The sequence below is a fragment of the Bombina bombina genome, chromosome 6 (assembly GCF_027579735.1).
Source record: "Bombina bombina isolate aBomBom1 chromosome 6, aBomBom1.pri, whole genome shotgun sequence".
NCBI classification, from domain to species: Eukaryota; Metazoa; Chordata; class Amphibia; order Anura; family Bombinatoridae; genus Bombina; species Bombina bombina.
The window spans coordinates 1043754471-1043770759 of NC_069504.1; the positions used below are offsets into that span (position 1 = coordinate 1043754471).

Sequence of the window (16289 nt, forward strand, 5' to 3'; positions counted from 1 at the left end):
ATATATACACACACACACACACATATACATATACACACACACACATATATATATATATATATACATATATATATATATATATATATATATATATATATATATATATATATATACACACACACACACATATACATATACACACACACACACATATACACACATATACATACATATATATATATATATATATACACACACACACATATACACACATATACATATATATATATACATACATACATACATACACATACATACATATATATGTTGTATTGTCTGTTTCTGTAATTCTCCCTAAGGACTTGCACCCAGGCAGGCCTGGGGTTAACTGCCTGTGACTCTGTAAAAAGTGGAGCTTCATGCGAGTACGATAGCAACCAAAGCTGAGCCTGTTTGTGGGTCATGGGATGTGTACCTGGTCCAGTCTGAATGTGCTGTCCTTTCTCCTGATTTTGCTTATGCCCAGGGTGATTACATAAGTCTGTGAACCCTGACTTGTTCCCAGTTTGTTTGATTATTAGCTTGCATTTGTGTGCATGGCTGCAGTTGTGTGGCCGTATTAGGGACTCAGGTATGTGGAAGAGACCTTGACGTGGTACCTGGGCTTGTCCCATTCGGCCAAATGCGGTAACTAACTCTTCCAGTTTTTCTTTTAATCCTAGCTGAGAGCTTGTGAGTGAGTACTGGACTTTATATGTGTGTGTGTATATATATATATATATATATATATATATATATATATATATATATATATATATATATATATATATATATAATATAGTGGAATACTTCTATGCTATGAGCAGATATTGATATGATGAATAATAATAGATAGTGATAGAGAGTCACCAGCTATAGTTCTCCAAAACTGAAGGTGTATTGTACGGAATGTGCAGTATTTCATAAGCTGCTAAATGTGTAAAAAGACACAGAAAAGGGCCCCTTAAAGACCAATCCTGTGTCTCGAAAAGCAAAAACGAAATGTATGCTTACTTGATAAATTTATTTATTTCTTGACACGGTGAGTCCAGATCATCTAATTACTATTGAGATATTCACCTCCTGGCCAGCAGGAGGCGGCAAAAAGCACCACAGCAAAGCTGTTAAATATCACCTCCCTTCCCTCCAACGCCAGTCATTCGACTGAAGTAAAGGAGAGAAAGGAAGCAACAAGGTGCAGAGGTGCCTGAGGTTTATAACATAACAAAAAATATACCCTGTCATCAAAAACAGGGCGGACTGTGGACTCACCGTGTCAAGAAATAAATAAATTTATCAGGTAAGCATAAATTTTGTTTTCTTTCTAATGACACAGTGAGTCCACAGATTATCTAATTACTATTGGGAATCAATACCCAAGCTAGAGGACACAGATGATAAGGGAGGGACAAGACAGGGAACCTAAACAGAATGCACCACTGCTTGAAGAACCTTTCTCCCAAAGGAAGCCTCAGCCGAGGCAAAAGTATCAAACTTATAGAATTTTGAAAAAGTGTGTAGAGAGGACCAAGTTGCAGCCTTGCAAATCTGTTCCACAGAAGCTTCATTTTTGAATGCCCAGGAAGAGGAAACAGCCCTCGTACAATGAGCCGTAACCTTCTCAGGAGGCTGCTGTCCAGCAGATTCATAGACAAAGCGAATTATACTCTTCAGCCACAAAGAAAGAGAAGTAGCCGTAGCTTTCTGCTCCTTACGTTTCCCAGAGAAAACTACAGAGCAGAAGACTGACGAAAATCCTTAGTCGCCTGTAAATAGAATTTCAGAGCACGAACCACGTCTAGGTTGTGCAGAAGACGTTCCTTATGAGAAGAAGGATTAGGACATAAAGAAGGAACAATCTCCTGAATAATGTTCCGATCTGAAACTACTTTAGGAAGAAAACCTAATTTAGTACGTAAAACAACTTTATCCGAATGAAAAATAAGGTACGGAGACTCATACTGTAAAGCGGAGAGCTCAGAGACTCTACGAGCAGAAGAAATAGCAACAAGAAACAAAACCTTCCAAGATAACAACTTAATATCTAAGGAATGCATAGGCTCAAACAGAGCCTGCTGAAGAACCTTAAGCACAAGATTAAGACTCCAGGGAGAAGTAACAGGTTTGAACACAGGCCTGATTCTGACCAAGGCCTGACAGAATGATTGTGAACATCTGGAACCTCTGCCAGCCGTTTATGTAACAAAATAGACAAGGCAGAAATCTGACCGTTCAAGGAACTTGCCGATAAAAATCTTCTTCAAGCCTTCTTGGAGAAAAGTTAAAATCCTAGGAATCCGAACTCTACTCCAAGGAGTAGCCTTTGGATTAACACCAATACAGATATTTTCGCCATATCTTATGGAAAATTTTCCTGGTAACAGGCTTGCGATCCTGAATCATGGTCTCAATGACCGAATCCGAAAAACCGCGCTTAGATAAAATTTAGCGTTCAATCTCCAAGCAGTCAGCTTCAGAGAAACTAGATTTGGATGAAGGAAGGGTCCTTGAAGTAGAAGGTCCTTCTTTAGCGGAAGGTTCCAAGGGGGGGGAGAGATGACATCTCCACTAGGTCTGCATACCAAATCCTGCGAGGCCACGCCGGAGCAATGAGAATCACTGATGCTCTCTCTTACTTGATCCGAGCAATGATTCGAGGAAGGAGAGCGAACAGAGGAAATAGGTATGCAAGACTGAAGTTCTAAGGAACTGCCAGAGCATCTATTAGAACCGCCTGAGGGTCCCTGGACCTTGACCTGTACCTCAGGAGCTTGGCATTCTGACGAGATGCCATGAGATCTAAATCCGGCTGTCCCCATTTGAGAATTAAGTTGGAAAACACTTCCGGATGTAATTCCCATTCTCCCGGGTGAAAGGTCTGTCTGCTCAGAAAATCTGCTTCCCAATTGTCCACTCCTGGAATGTGGATCGCAGATAGACAACAGTTGTGGGTCTCTGCCCACTGAATAATCTTGGACACCTCTTTCATGGCCAAAGAACTCTGAGTTCCACCCTGATGTTTGATGTAAGCCACTGAGGTTATGATGTCCGACTGAAATCTGATAAACCGGGCAGAAGCTAACTGAGGCCAGGCCAGAAGAGCATTGAAGATTGCTCTTGGCTCTAGAATGTTTATGGGGAGAACAGATTCTTCCCGAGTCCATCTCCCCTGAGCCCTTAGGAGGCCCCAGACTGCTCCCCAACCTATCAGGCTGGTGTCCGTTGTCACTATCACCAGATGGGTCTGCGAAAACAGGTTCCCTGGGAGAGATGATCCTGAGACAACCACTAAGGAAGAGAATCTCTTGTCATCTGATCCAAATGAATTCACGGAGACAGATCCGCATAAGCCCTGTTCCACTGCCTGAGCATGCATAATTGCAGAGGTCTGAGATGGAAACGAGCCAAAAAAATAATATCTATGGCGGCTACCATCAGACCTATTACCTCCATACATTGAGCCACTGATGGCTGAGGAGAGGACTGAAGAGACAGACAAGAATCGAAAATCTTGGATTTTCTGACCTCTGTCAGAAATATCTTCATTAGAACTGAATCTATTATGGTTCCCAAGAAGACTGCCCTTGTAGATGGAATTAAGGAACTCTTTTCCAGATTCACCTTCCAACCATGAGAACACAGGAAGGCTAAAAGCATCTCCGTGTGGGAGATTTCTAGTTGAAAGGACTGGGCCTGAACCAGAATGTCGTCCAGATAAGACGCCACTGCAATACCCTGTAACCGGAGCACTGCCAACAGAGATCCCAGAACCTTTGAAAAAATTCTGGGAGCTGTAGCAAGTCCGAAGGAAAGAGCCACAAACTGAAAGTGTTTGTGGAGAAAGGCAAATCTCAGAAACTTGTGATGATCCCTGTGGATGGGAACATGAAGGTACGGATAGATCCCGAACACAACGTAAGAACGCCTCTTTTTATCTGGTCGACAGATAATCTTGAGAAAAGAAATCTGCCCCTGGGGGGAAAGGTCTTGAATTCTAGTTTGTATCCTTGGGACATGATGGCTATCGCCAAAGGATCCTGAACATCCCGAACCCAAGCCTGAGCAAAAAAGGAAAGTCAGCCCCCCACAAGATCCGGGCCTGGATCGGGGGCAGACCCTTCATGCTGACTTTGATTCATTAGCGGGCTTCTTGGATTGCTTTCTCTTATTCCAAGATTGGTTGGGTCTCCAGGAAGGTTTGGACTGTTCCTGTTTTGTAGAGGGAGAAGGTGGTTTACCCTTGAAGTTTCGAAAGGAACGGAAATTACTCTGAAGTCCCTTCTGCTTATTTCTCTTATCCTGAGGAAGGAAATGTCCTTTTCCTCCTGTAATGTCAGAAATAATCTCAGCCAAGGCTGGGCCAAACAAGGTCTTACCCTTGTAAGGAATAGCCAAAAGCCTAGACTTAGACGACACATCTGCAGACCAAGATTTCAACCATAAAGCTCTGCGAGCCAGAATGGCAAAACTAGAAATCTTTACTCCCAATTTGATAACCTGAAGGGAAGCATCAGAAATAAAAATTAGCCAATTTAAGAGCCTTGATCCTGTCCTGGATCTCTTCAAGGGGAGTGTCTGTTTGAATGGAATCAGACAGCGCATCAAACCAGTATGCCGCCGCACTACAAACTGTAGCAATACCCACCACAGGTTGCCATTGTAACCCCTGGTGAACATACATTTTCTTAAGAAAATACTCCAGTTTCTTATCCATAGGATCCTTAAAAGAACAGCTATCCTCTATGGGAATAGTAGTTTTCTTAGCTAAAGTAGAAATTGCCCCTTCCACCTTGGGGACTGTTTGCCAAGACTCCTTAATAGAGTCATCAATGAGAAACATCTTAAAAATAGGAGGAGAAAACCCTCTCTCTCTTCCTTAACAATAATTTCTGTAGCCCGATCTGGTACGGGAAAACATTCCAGCATGGAAGGTACATCATAGTACTTGTTAAGTTTGCTAGATTTTTTAGGGTTGACAACGACAGAACTGTCAGAGTCGTCCAGAGTAGCCAAAACCTCCTTGAGTAGTAAACGGAGGTGCTCTAGCTTAAACCTGAAGGATACAATTTCAGCATCAGAGGAAGGAATTACACTCTCAGAATCTGAGATCTCACCCTCAGATGCTACCAAAGAATCCTCCCCATCAGATCTACGAGAGGGAATATTCAAAATAGCCACAACCGAGTCAGACACCTTACGCACTGATTCTTTAGACTTTCTTTTGCGCTTTCCCTGTAGCATGGGAAAAGCAGACAACGCATCAGAAACTGCAGAAGACATGAGAGAAGCAATGTCTTGCAAGGAGACCCCAGTCGGAGCTTGAGAGGAAGTGCAGGGCACTGAATTAATGGGTACTACAATTTGGGACACCCGAGGAGAAAAATGCAGCATATTTTCAACATTGTCAGAAGACTCCTGGACAGCATCCGTCAGACAATATTGGCTCAAAAAGTCTATCCTTAAAGGGACAGTAAAGTCAAAACTAAACTTTCATGATTCAGATAGCAAAATAAACAGAGCAACGCTTGTAGTTTAGTGAAAGTGTAATGAGCCTTATAATCTCAGCGGTCGGAAACAGTGACTTAGTCCATAAACATCTTCACCTGCTACTCAGCAAAAAAACCCTCTGTGTTACCTTATTGCAACGAGCGAAGACTGCAGCTTCTTTCAGGGACGGCTGACCAGGATTATGAAGGAACGAGGACCATGCAATAGACGCGACCATCAATCTCTCTCTTCTCTCCGGTATTACCACTCACGAGTGCAGGACTTCTTTTCCAGATGTGACGCAAGTATCACGGCTCTTCGTTTCCGCACCGCTACCTTTAGACTTCCTGTCCGGGCTCTTAAACAGGTACTTTAGATCCGCTCATGCCGATAAATACTGGGACAGAAAGTAAGGGGCTCCTCATAACCCCTGATAAGGGATAAAGAAAAAATGGATGGTCCCAAAAGTATGTATATAATAAAAAATATACTTTATTCGAAATCCATTTTAAAACAGCATACAATTTTGATATTAAGTCTAAGTAATAACTGTATGAATTATTTATGTTTGGATTGCCATTTATTAACATGTATATAGTTTTTCTTTTCTATACAGTATAGAGCAATTGTTACATATACTGCGATATAGCATTGTACGTTAGCTAGATCTTATTTTATATATTGTGTATTTATAATTATGTATGCTACTTTCTTACATCTAATTGTAACATATCTCAGCCTAATGTCACTATTTCTTTAAGACTTCCTTCTCTGACTGCTGCATTTGGGCAGTATTCACATTCAGCTTGCTTGCCTGCCTGATTAATCATTCATGCACCTGATTACCTCAGACTCTTTTTAAGCCTTCTCAGGTCTAATGTGCTTTGCATTAACATTGAAGTGTGATCCTGAACAACAGAGGATTGTGTCAGTTTCCTGCTTGAACTTACCAACTATTCCAAGATACAGCATTTTCTATTACCTATGCTAAATATCATCAAACCGCAAGTATCAAAAATATCTCCATTCTGTTTCCTGGACACAGCTACTTAACAATCTCTGAACTTTATTATAAATCAACTATGCTTTTGCTTAACATCACTCTCTAATTACAATAACATCATCTTACTCAGAACTTTATAACTATTTCTGTGCTTCTAGTTGTCATTGCTGAATTAACCTGCAACAAACCTAGTTTGATCAAACAGTAATTAATGCCTGAGACTTGTAACTTGTCTATCACTTGTGCTGCTCTCATTATACTGATATACAGCTTTACATAATATAATGAACTGTGAACCTGCAACAAACCTTGGTTTGCATATATATGCACAAAACAGTAATTAATGCCTAAGACTTGCAACCTGTTTATCACTTGTGCTGCTGTGTTTAACCCTTACATACAACCTTATAAAACATTATGTACTGTGAACCTACAACAAACCTTAGTTTGCATCTAAGTATCAAACTTCTACCTGTTTACTCTGGAGCCTGAACATTGCTATATATTTCTCTCATTGAATCCTGCAGCTTCTCCTGTTAACTAATTATAACTCACAGTGAAGCCAGAATATATTGTAAACAAATATTGCACCCTCCATTAATTCTTCAATAACTTCTAGCAACTATGAATCACAGAATATCATCAATCCACGTCCAGGATACTCTTCCCCGGGTCAGGGGTCGGTGTCTTCAAATCCCTACCACTGCCCCGAGGGTTTGTTTCCTGAGCGCATGTACACCGGATCATGACACTAATAGAATAGAATTTAATTGTTCATATGTGCTATATTGTTTGCAGCTAAAGAAAAAGTCATCCATGACACTTTAAGATCTAAATGGTTAATGAAACAGGTGCATATGATTAAATTACAACCAGAGACCTATATAATGCAGGGTAAATCGTTATTAGGTAGGGTCTATGAATACGGCAACAGCTAGCCGAAACGTGTTAGACCAATCCTTTCACTTATCAAAATTGTATGCTGTTTTAAAATGGATTTCGAATAAAGTATATTTTTTATTATATACATACTTTTGGGACCATCCATTTTTTCATGATTCAGATAGGGCATGCAATTTTAAACAACTTTGCAATTTACTTTTATCATCAAATTTGCTTTGTTCCCTTGGTGGTATTTTTTAAAAGCTAAACCTAGGTAGGCTCAAACTGATTTCTAAACCATTGAAAACCGCCTCTTAGCTCAGAGCATTTTGAAAGTTTTTCACAGTTAGACAGTGTTAGTTCATGTGTGTCATATAGATAACATTGTGCTCACTCCTGTGAAGTTATTTAGGAGTCTTCACTAATTGACTACACTGCATGTCTGTCAAAAGCACTTAGATAAGGAGGCTGTCTGCAGAGGCTTAGAGACAAGGTAATCACAGAGGAAAAAAGTATATTAACCCCTTAATGACAACTGACGTACCAGGTACGTCATGCATTAACAAGCAGTTAATGACAATGGACGTACCTGGTACGTCAGTTGTCTAACAGAGTGCTGGAAGCGATCACAAATGCTTCCAGCAGCTCTGAGGGTATTGCAGTGATGCCTCGATATGGAGGCATCCTGCAATACCACTTTACAAGCCTCCGATGCAGAGAGAGCCACTCTGTGGCCCTCTCTGCACCGGTAGCGATGGTGCCAGTGTCTGGTAGTGCACTGTCCGGGTGTGAGAGTGAGCGCGCGCGTGCACGATGCGCGTGCGCGTGCACAAGGGTGCGCGTGCACATGAACGTGCATGGGCGCGTGCACGGGGCGCGTGTGCACGGGGCGCGCGTGCACGTGCACGTGCACACATCCACACTGACACCAATGAATCAGGCAGAAAGGGAGAAAAAGTTAAAAAAAAAAAATTTCAAATATAAAAGGATCTGGGAGGGGGAGGGGGTGGGGGTATTGTGGGGGGGCTGCTACACTACAGAAATAGTTTTAAAGTTAAAAAATTAAATAAAAATACTTTTTGGGGGGGGGGGTTTGGGGCCAAACTGGGTACTGGCAGACAGCTGCCAGTACCCAAGATGGCGGTAATTAGGTAGGGGAGAGGGTTAGAGAGCTGGAGGGGGGGGGGGGGGGATCAGGGAGGTTGGGGCTAAGGCAGGGGTCCATCACAGCTAAAATATTTTATTATTTTTATTTAAAAAAACCCAAAAAACTCTTATTTAGTACTGGCAGACTTTCTGCCAGTAATTAAGATGGCGGGAACAATTGTGGGGTGGGGGAGGGAAGAGAGCTGTTTGGGAGGGATCAGGGAGTGGGATGTGTCAGGTGGGAAGCTGATCTCTAAAATTAACCCTGCAAGCTCCCTACAAGCTACCTAATTTAACCCCTTCACTGCTGGGCATAATTTACGTGTGGTGCGCAGCAGCATTTAGCGGCCTTCTAATTACCAAAAAGCAACGCCAAAGCCATATAAGTCTGCTATTTCTGAAAAAAGGGGATCCCAGAGAAGCATTTACAACCATTTGTGCCATAATTGCAGAAGCTGTTTATAAATAATTTCAGTGGGAAACCAAAAGTTTGTGACAAATTTTGTGAAAAAGTGAACTTTTTTTTTTTTTATCGCATTTGGCGGTGAAATGGTGGCATGAAATATACCAAAATGGGCCTAGATCAATACTTTGGGTTGTCTTCTAAAAAAAAATATATACATGTCAAGGGATATTCAGGTATTCCTGACAGATATCAGGGTTCCAATGTAACTAGCGCTAATTTTGAAAAAAAGTGGTTTGGAAATAGCGAAGTGCTACTTGTATTTATTGCGCCATAAATTGCAAAAAAAGCAAAGAACGTGTAAACATTTGGTATTTCTAAACTCAGGACAAAATTTAGAAACTATTTAGCATGGGTGTTTTTTGGTGGTTGTAGATGTGTAACAGATTTTGGGGGTCAAAGTTAGAAAAAGTGTGTTTTTTTCAATTTTTTCCTCATATTTTATTATTTTTTTTTTAGTAAATTATAAGAAATGATGAAAATAATGGTATCTTTAGAAAGTCCATTTAATGGCGAGAAAAACGGTATATAATATGTGTGGGTACAGTAAATGAGTAAGAGGAAAATTACAGCTAAACACAAACACTGCAGAAATGTAAAAATAGCCATTGTCATTAAGGGTAAGAAAATTGAAAAATGGTCCGGTCATTAAGGGGTTAATAGAACTGTGCAAAAATAGGGAATGGTTAATAAAGGGATTAACTATCTTTTTAAATAAGAAACATTTTGGTGTTTACTGTCCCTTTAAAATTTTAAGTTCTCTCAACACATGAGGAACAAAAAGGAATTGGTGGTTCAATATTAGCATTCAAACATAAAGGACATCTGTAATCTACAACAGAGTCTTTGTCCATCTTAACAGAATAAATATAAATAATTAAATTATGAACAAATTTAATAAAGAAAAAAACGTTACTGTCTCTTTAAATTTTAAAAAGAAACTGCTTTATTTTTGATGCAATGCAAAAAAGAAACTGCTTTATTTTTTTAATAAAAACAAAAACGTTACTGCTTTCTTTTTCAAGATATGTGAAATAAAAACGTCTTAATAACACCTCAAACAGCCTCTACACCTCAGCTATAGCTTTGCTGAGGTGCCTATCCTAGCAGGATAACGAAATAACCGATTCTTAAATTCAAAATAAAGCCGTTTCAGAAATGTCAGGCTAGCAAATAACCGTTTGATTTGAAAAACGTTAAGATGCAGATATCTCTCCTCCATATACAGGAAGTGAGAGAAAAATAAGTGTGCGACAGATACATTTTTACCTCACACAAGCACTAATAAAACCACCAAAATGAGCCAAGTTCTCCTCAAGTCCCCAGTGCCTGCAAAACTGCCATACATAATCCCCCTTACAACACTAGGAGTAATGTATTAATATCTGTAGGAAATAGTAAAGTGCCATGTTTTTTCCTTAAAGCTGCTTAAGAAAATAAATTAGCACTTACCTCAAATCTGCTGGGCAGCAAGGCAGCTCACTAGGTTTGGAGAGGTCCTTTCCCTCACATTGACCTGTGGAAAATAATAATAAGGGCAGCAACTTTTATTTAAATATGAGGGAGGCGCAGTGAGAAATATGTCCCACAAGTTCCCTTTGCTTAAAAGCGACCAATGCTCTACTGAAGAGACTGAAATGGACTACAGCTACACCCTGGAGTAAAAACAGCACATACTTGTACTGCAAATAAAATAATAAAATCTTGATTGAAGAATCTTTCCAGCACCTTTACCACTTCCTTACGCTAACGTAGGCAAAGAGAATGACTGGAGTTGGAGGGAAGGGAGGTGATATTTAACAGCTTTGCTGTGGTGCTCTTTGCCGCCTCCTGCTGGCCAGGAGGTGAATATCCCAATAGTAATTAGATGATCTGTGGACTCACCGTGTCAATAGAAAGAAATGGGTAGAGAAAATAGGTTTACACATCGCTAAAAAACAAACACAAAAACACCTAAATAAGGTAAACATGTATATGCAGCAAGCTGCTGAAATAAAATGTCCAATAAATGTTCACTTGATAAAGGAATCCAAGAAGGGGAGTCAGTCTACTTACGAACAGACCCTCAATCGAATGTGGTAAGGCACAGCACTTGTGGAGAGGGGATCTTTCACCCACGTTGTTGGACTAGTGATGACGGCACTGTCAGGTGATTCCCATTTTTTTCAATGACCCTCATGTCTCCCGGACAAACCCTCAATCAGATCCGATTGAGGGTTTGTCCGGGAGACATGTGGGTTGTTTAAATAACAAGGGAATACTCTAACAGAAATGTCATCACTATCATAACAACGTGTGTGAAAGATCCCCTCTCCACAAGTGCCGTGCCTTACCTCATTCGATTTGAGGGTCTGTCCGTAAGTAGACTGACTCCCCTTCTTGGATTCCTTTATCAAGTGAACATTTATTGGACATTTTATTTCAGCAGCTGACTGCATATACGTTTACCTTATTTAGGTGTTTTTGTGTTGTGGTTTTCTAGCGCTGGGTAAACCTATATACACACATAGTTTTTTCCTGAGATTTTTCTAAAATGGAATATATATATATATATATATATATATATATATATATATATATATATATATATATATATATATATATTTTTTTTTTATTCATATAAAAATAATACCCCTTTAAGAATATCTACTCACATTATTCTGACTAGTTAAACATACAACGGTCTAGAAACATACAGTAAACATATATTACTATTATTATATGACCACAGCTCCCCTGCACAGATGGATAGGCACATTACATGTTTAATGAAAGCTATTTTGTCACACAGCACTCAGGTACTAGTTCTCTCACCTGGGCGGTAGTGCAGTGAATGGGCTTTTTATTGCACTTTTAAACAGAAGATCCTGCAGCGATATCTCCTCCTGTAACCGATTCTGGATTTGTTGTAACATTCTGGAGACAAAACAGGCACATTAAAGGGACACTCAAGTCAAAATTAAACTTTTAGGATTTAGATAGAGCAGCAATTTTAAACAACTTTCAAATCTACTTCAATTAACAAAATGTGCACAGTCTTTTTATATTTACACTTTTTGAGTCACCAGCTCCAACTGAGCATGTGCAAGAATTCACAGAATAAACATATATGCATTTGTGATTAGCTGACAGCTGTCACATGATACAGGAGGAATTTGTCAAAAAAAAAAATCTACAACTCATTTGAAGTTTAGACCAAGTGTTATTACATTGTCTTTTTATCATGCCTTTATTATGCAAATCTACTGTATTAAAGGGACAGTCAACCCAAAATTTCAAATAGGGAATTCCTATAAACTTTCAAACGATTATTAGTTTGAACTATAGCCTAATTTAGTAGCCTGAAGAGTTTCTATGTTTTAGTACTTACTTTTGTTTAGTCTGGCTGTTTAAAATGTCTGCCTGCCCCCTCCCATATTTCGTCACCAGTATCTTCATGGTTGTGCAGCTCTAACAGGTCATCTTAGCCCGTACACGCTCCCGGGCTTTGCGCATGCGCAGTGCGCCGCTGATGCTGTAGGGGGAGGTTCTGTGAACTGAATTCCAGCTGCAGTTTCATTCCTATCCAATTTCTTCTTTGCTATATGGTAAGTAATTTTCATAATGCTACCTTTATTTATAATGCAAACGAAACAGTACAATGAAGGAAAATCGGCCAAATAGTGACTCAAATGCAGTATGCGGATAACACAACCTTTCAGCAGTTTACTCTTGTGATTGCCATGCTGGGTTTGTATACACTGCTGTGTTATCCACATACTGCATTTAAGTCACTATTTAGCCAGTTTTCCTTTATTGTACTGTTTTGTTTCCATTATAAATAAAAGGTAGCGTTATGAAAATTACTTTGCTATATGGTAAGTCATTTTCATAATGCTACCTTTATTTATAATGCAAACGAAACAAAGGGACTGCACAGAGGGACTGCAGACTATCCACTCCCCACTACGTGAATGCATATCAGCTATAGCGGTCCTCCATAAACCAAGCCAAGATCACATCCACACTAGTCACCTCCTGTGAAACGGATCAAGCCCTCTTTATGTAATTCACTCACAGCAGATATCATATGCCCAGACCTTCTCCGCAACACTTCACACAAGACCCTACCTGCAACTTAGTGTTTATTACTGGTATTTAATATAAATGCCTTTATATTTAGTATTAATGCAGAAAAATCTCTCATCATTGTGGATCAAGTGTAATCTGCTCCCAAAAGCAACACCATAATATCTGTACTAAGTGTTTCAATTAAATCACAAACAAAAATACCAGAAATAAACACTAAGTTGCAGGTAGGGTCTTATGTGAAGTTTTGCGGAGAAGGTCTGGGCATATTATAACTGCTGTGAGTGAATTACATAAAGAGGGCTTGATCCGGTTCAGAGGAGGTGACTAGTATGGATGTGATCTTGGCTTGGTGGTGTGTGGATGACCGCTATAGCTCCCACTCTCCACTACATGAATGCATATCAGCTATAGCGGTCATCCACACACCACCAAGCCCTACCTGCAACTTGGTGTTTATTTCTGGTATTTTTGTTTGTGATTTAATTGAAACACTTAGTACAGATATTATGGTGTTGCTTTTGGGAGCAGATTACACTTGATCCACAATGATGAGAGATTTTTCTGCATTAAATACCAGAAATAAACACTAAGTTGCAGGTAGGGTCTTGTGTGAAGTGTTGCGGAGAAGGTCTGGGAATATGATATCTGCTGTGAGTGAATTACATAAAGAGGGCTTGATCCGTTTCACAGGAGGTGACTAGTGTGGATGTGATCTTGGCTTGGTGTGTGGAGGACCGCTATAGCTGATATGCATTCACGTAGTGGGGAGTGGAGTGTCTGCAGTCCCTCAGTGCAGTCCCTCTGTTTTGTTTGCATTATAAATAAAAGGTAGCATTATGAAAATTACTTACCATATAGCAAAGTAATTTTCATAATGCTACCTTTTATTTATAATGCAAGCGAAACAGTACAATAAAGGAAAACTGGCCAAATAGTGACTCAAATGCAGTATGCGGATAACACAGCAGTGTATACAAACCCAGCATGGCAATCACAAGAGTAAACTGCTGAAAGGTTGTGTTATCCGCATACTGCATTTGAGTCACTATTTGGCCGGTTTTCCTTCATTGTACTGTTTCGTTTGCATTATAAATAAAGGTAGCATTATGAAAATTACTTACCATATAGCAAAGAGAAAATTGGATAGGAATGAAACTGCAGCCGGAATTCAGTTCACAGAACCTCCCCCTAAAGCATTAGCGTCGCACTGCGCATGCGCAAAACCCGGGAGCGTGTACGGGCGCAAATTACCTGTTAAAGCTGCACAACCATGAAGATACTGGTGACGAAATATGGGAGGGGGCAGGCAGACATTTTAAACAGCCAGACTAAACAAAAGTAAGTACTAAAACTTAGAAACTCTTCAGGCTACTAAATTAGGCTATAGTTCAAATGAATAATCGTTTGAAAGTTTATAGGAATTCCCTATTTGAAATTTTGGGTTGACTGTCCCTTTAACTGGTCCTTTAAATAATCTTAAAAGGAAAGATGGTCCACTCCGTGCTTCCTATGTCCTGTACCTTTGCCAATGTCTCTGTTGAGGGGACAAATCGAAAACGACCTACAGAGAAAAAACAAAAAATGAATCAGTCAAGATTGTAATGGTCATTAAAAGGGACATTCTACTCCAGAATTTGTATTTTTTAAAAGGACACTCAAGTCAAAATTAAACTTTTATGATTCAGGTAGAGCATGTCATTTTAAACAACTTTCCTGTTTACTTCCATATCAAAATATGCACAGTCTTTTTATTTTTACACTTTTTGAGTCACTACTTCCTACTAAGCATGTGCAAGAATTCACAGAAGATGATTATATGCATTTGTGATTGGCTGATGGCTGTCACATGATACAGGAGGAGTGGAGATAGACATAAATTTGAAATTTGCCAGAATAAAATCTACTAGTCAGTTCAGACTAAGTGCTATTGCATTGTCTTTTTATCATGAATCTGTTGAGTATGCAACATTTTTGTATTTACTGATCCTTTAAAAAGATTGTTAATCCCTTTGTTACCCATTCCCAGTTTTGCATAACCAACACTGTTATATTATTACACTTTTTACCTCTGAAAGTATCTAAACCTCTGCAGACTGCCTTTACCGCATTTATGAGTCAGCACTGATTGGCTAAAATGCAAGCCTGTCAAAAGAACTAACTCTACGGGAGTGAGCTATTCATATGGAACACATGAACTAGCAGTGTCTAGCTGTGAAAAACTGTCAACATGCACTGAGATAAGAGGCGAACTTCAAAGGCTTAGAAAATTAGCATATGAGCCTACCTTTTAGCTTTAAACAAAGAATACCAAAAGAACAAAGCAATTTTGATGATAAAAGTAAATTGGAAAGTTGTTATATGCCCTATTTAAATCATGAAATTTTTTTTTTTTTAATAAATGTTTAATTATAGAGTTGCTTGTCTAGCACACTTTCACACACTAGCAATTATGCTATTGCTTAAAGGGACATTAAACACAAGATGTTAATATAAATTGTTTAATTTAATTCTAAATATTGTGGGCTTTCGAATTCATGTTAAATATGGAAGTTCAGACACAGATATATTCCACACAGCGATTGGTTGCTCTAGTAAGCAATTTATATACCCATTCCTGATTGGCCTCAGCAGAAAAGGTAACCTTAATTACTATATGGTGGCGCCCACTACTTTATGGACGTTAACTTTACCCTTATTTTTTTCAATATTTAAACAATTAATATAATAAAAAAAAAAAAATACATGTACAAATTATTCTCAGGCTAATCTTTGCTCTGAATACATCAATCAAGCAATGATTTATTTACAGCCAGATTACGAGTTTTGCGTTATGAGCGGCTCGGTAATAACTTGCAAGTTATTTCCACCGCTCACCTTTAATAGCGCTGCTATTACAGGTTTGCAAAAAAAAACGGTGTTTGCGGGCGATATGGCAACGTTGAGCTCTATACCGCACACACATACCAGCGCTGCTTTGACGTGCTCGATTTCCCCATAGACATCAATGGGGAGAGCCGGCAAAAAAAAAAAAACCCTAACACCTGCAATGAAGGAGCGTAAAGCTCCGTAACGCAGCCCCATTGATGTCTATGGGGAAAGAAAATGTATGTTTAAACCTAACACCCTAACATAAACCCAATGTCTAAATACCCCTAAATCTGCCGCCCCAGACATCGCTGACACCTACATTACACTTATTAACCCCTAATCTGCCGCCCCAATGTCGCCACCACCTACATAAATGTATTAACCCCTAAT

At 39.4% G+C, this 16289-nt stretch overlaps 1 protein-coding gene across 1 annotated transcript in view; it reads right to left on the reverse strand.

Annotated features, from left to right (window-relative positions):
• ERGIC2 (ERGIC and golgi 2) overlaps window positions 1-16289 on the reverse strand; it is a 61470-nt gene that overhangs the window by 23151 nt on the left and 22030 nt on the right. The window contains exons 6-7 of the mRNA XM_053718805.1: window positions 14552-14592; window positions 11775-11876 (exon numbers count right to left, since the gene is read on the reverse strand). Of these exons, the coding sequence (XP_053574780.1) occupies window positions 11775-11876; window positions 14552-14592 (143 nt within the window). The remainder of the gene's footprint in view (window positions 1-11774; window positions 11877-14551; window positions 14593-16289) is intronic.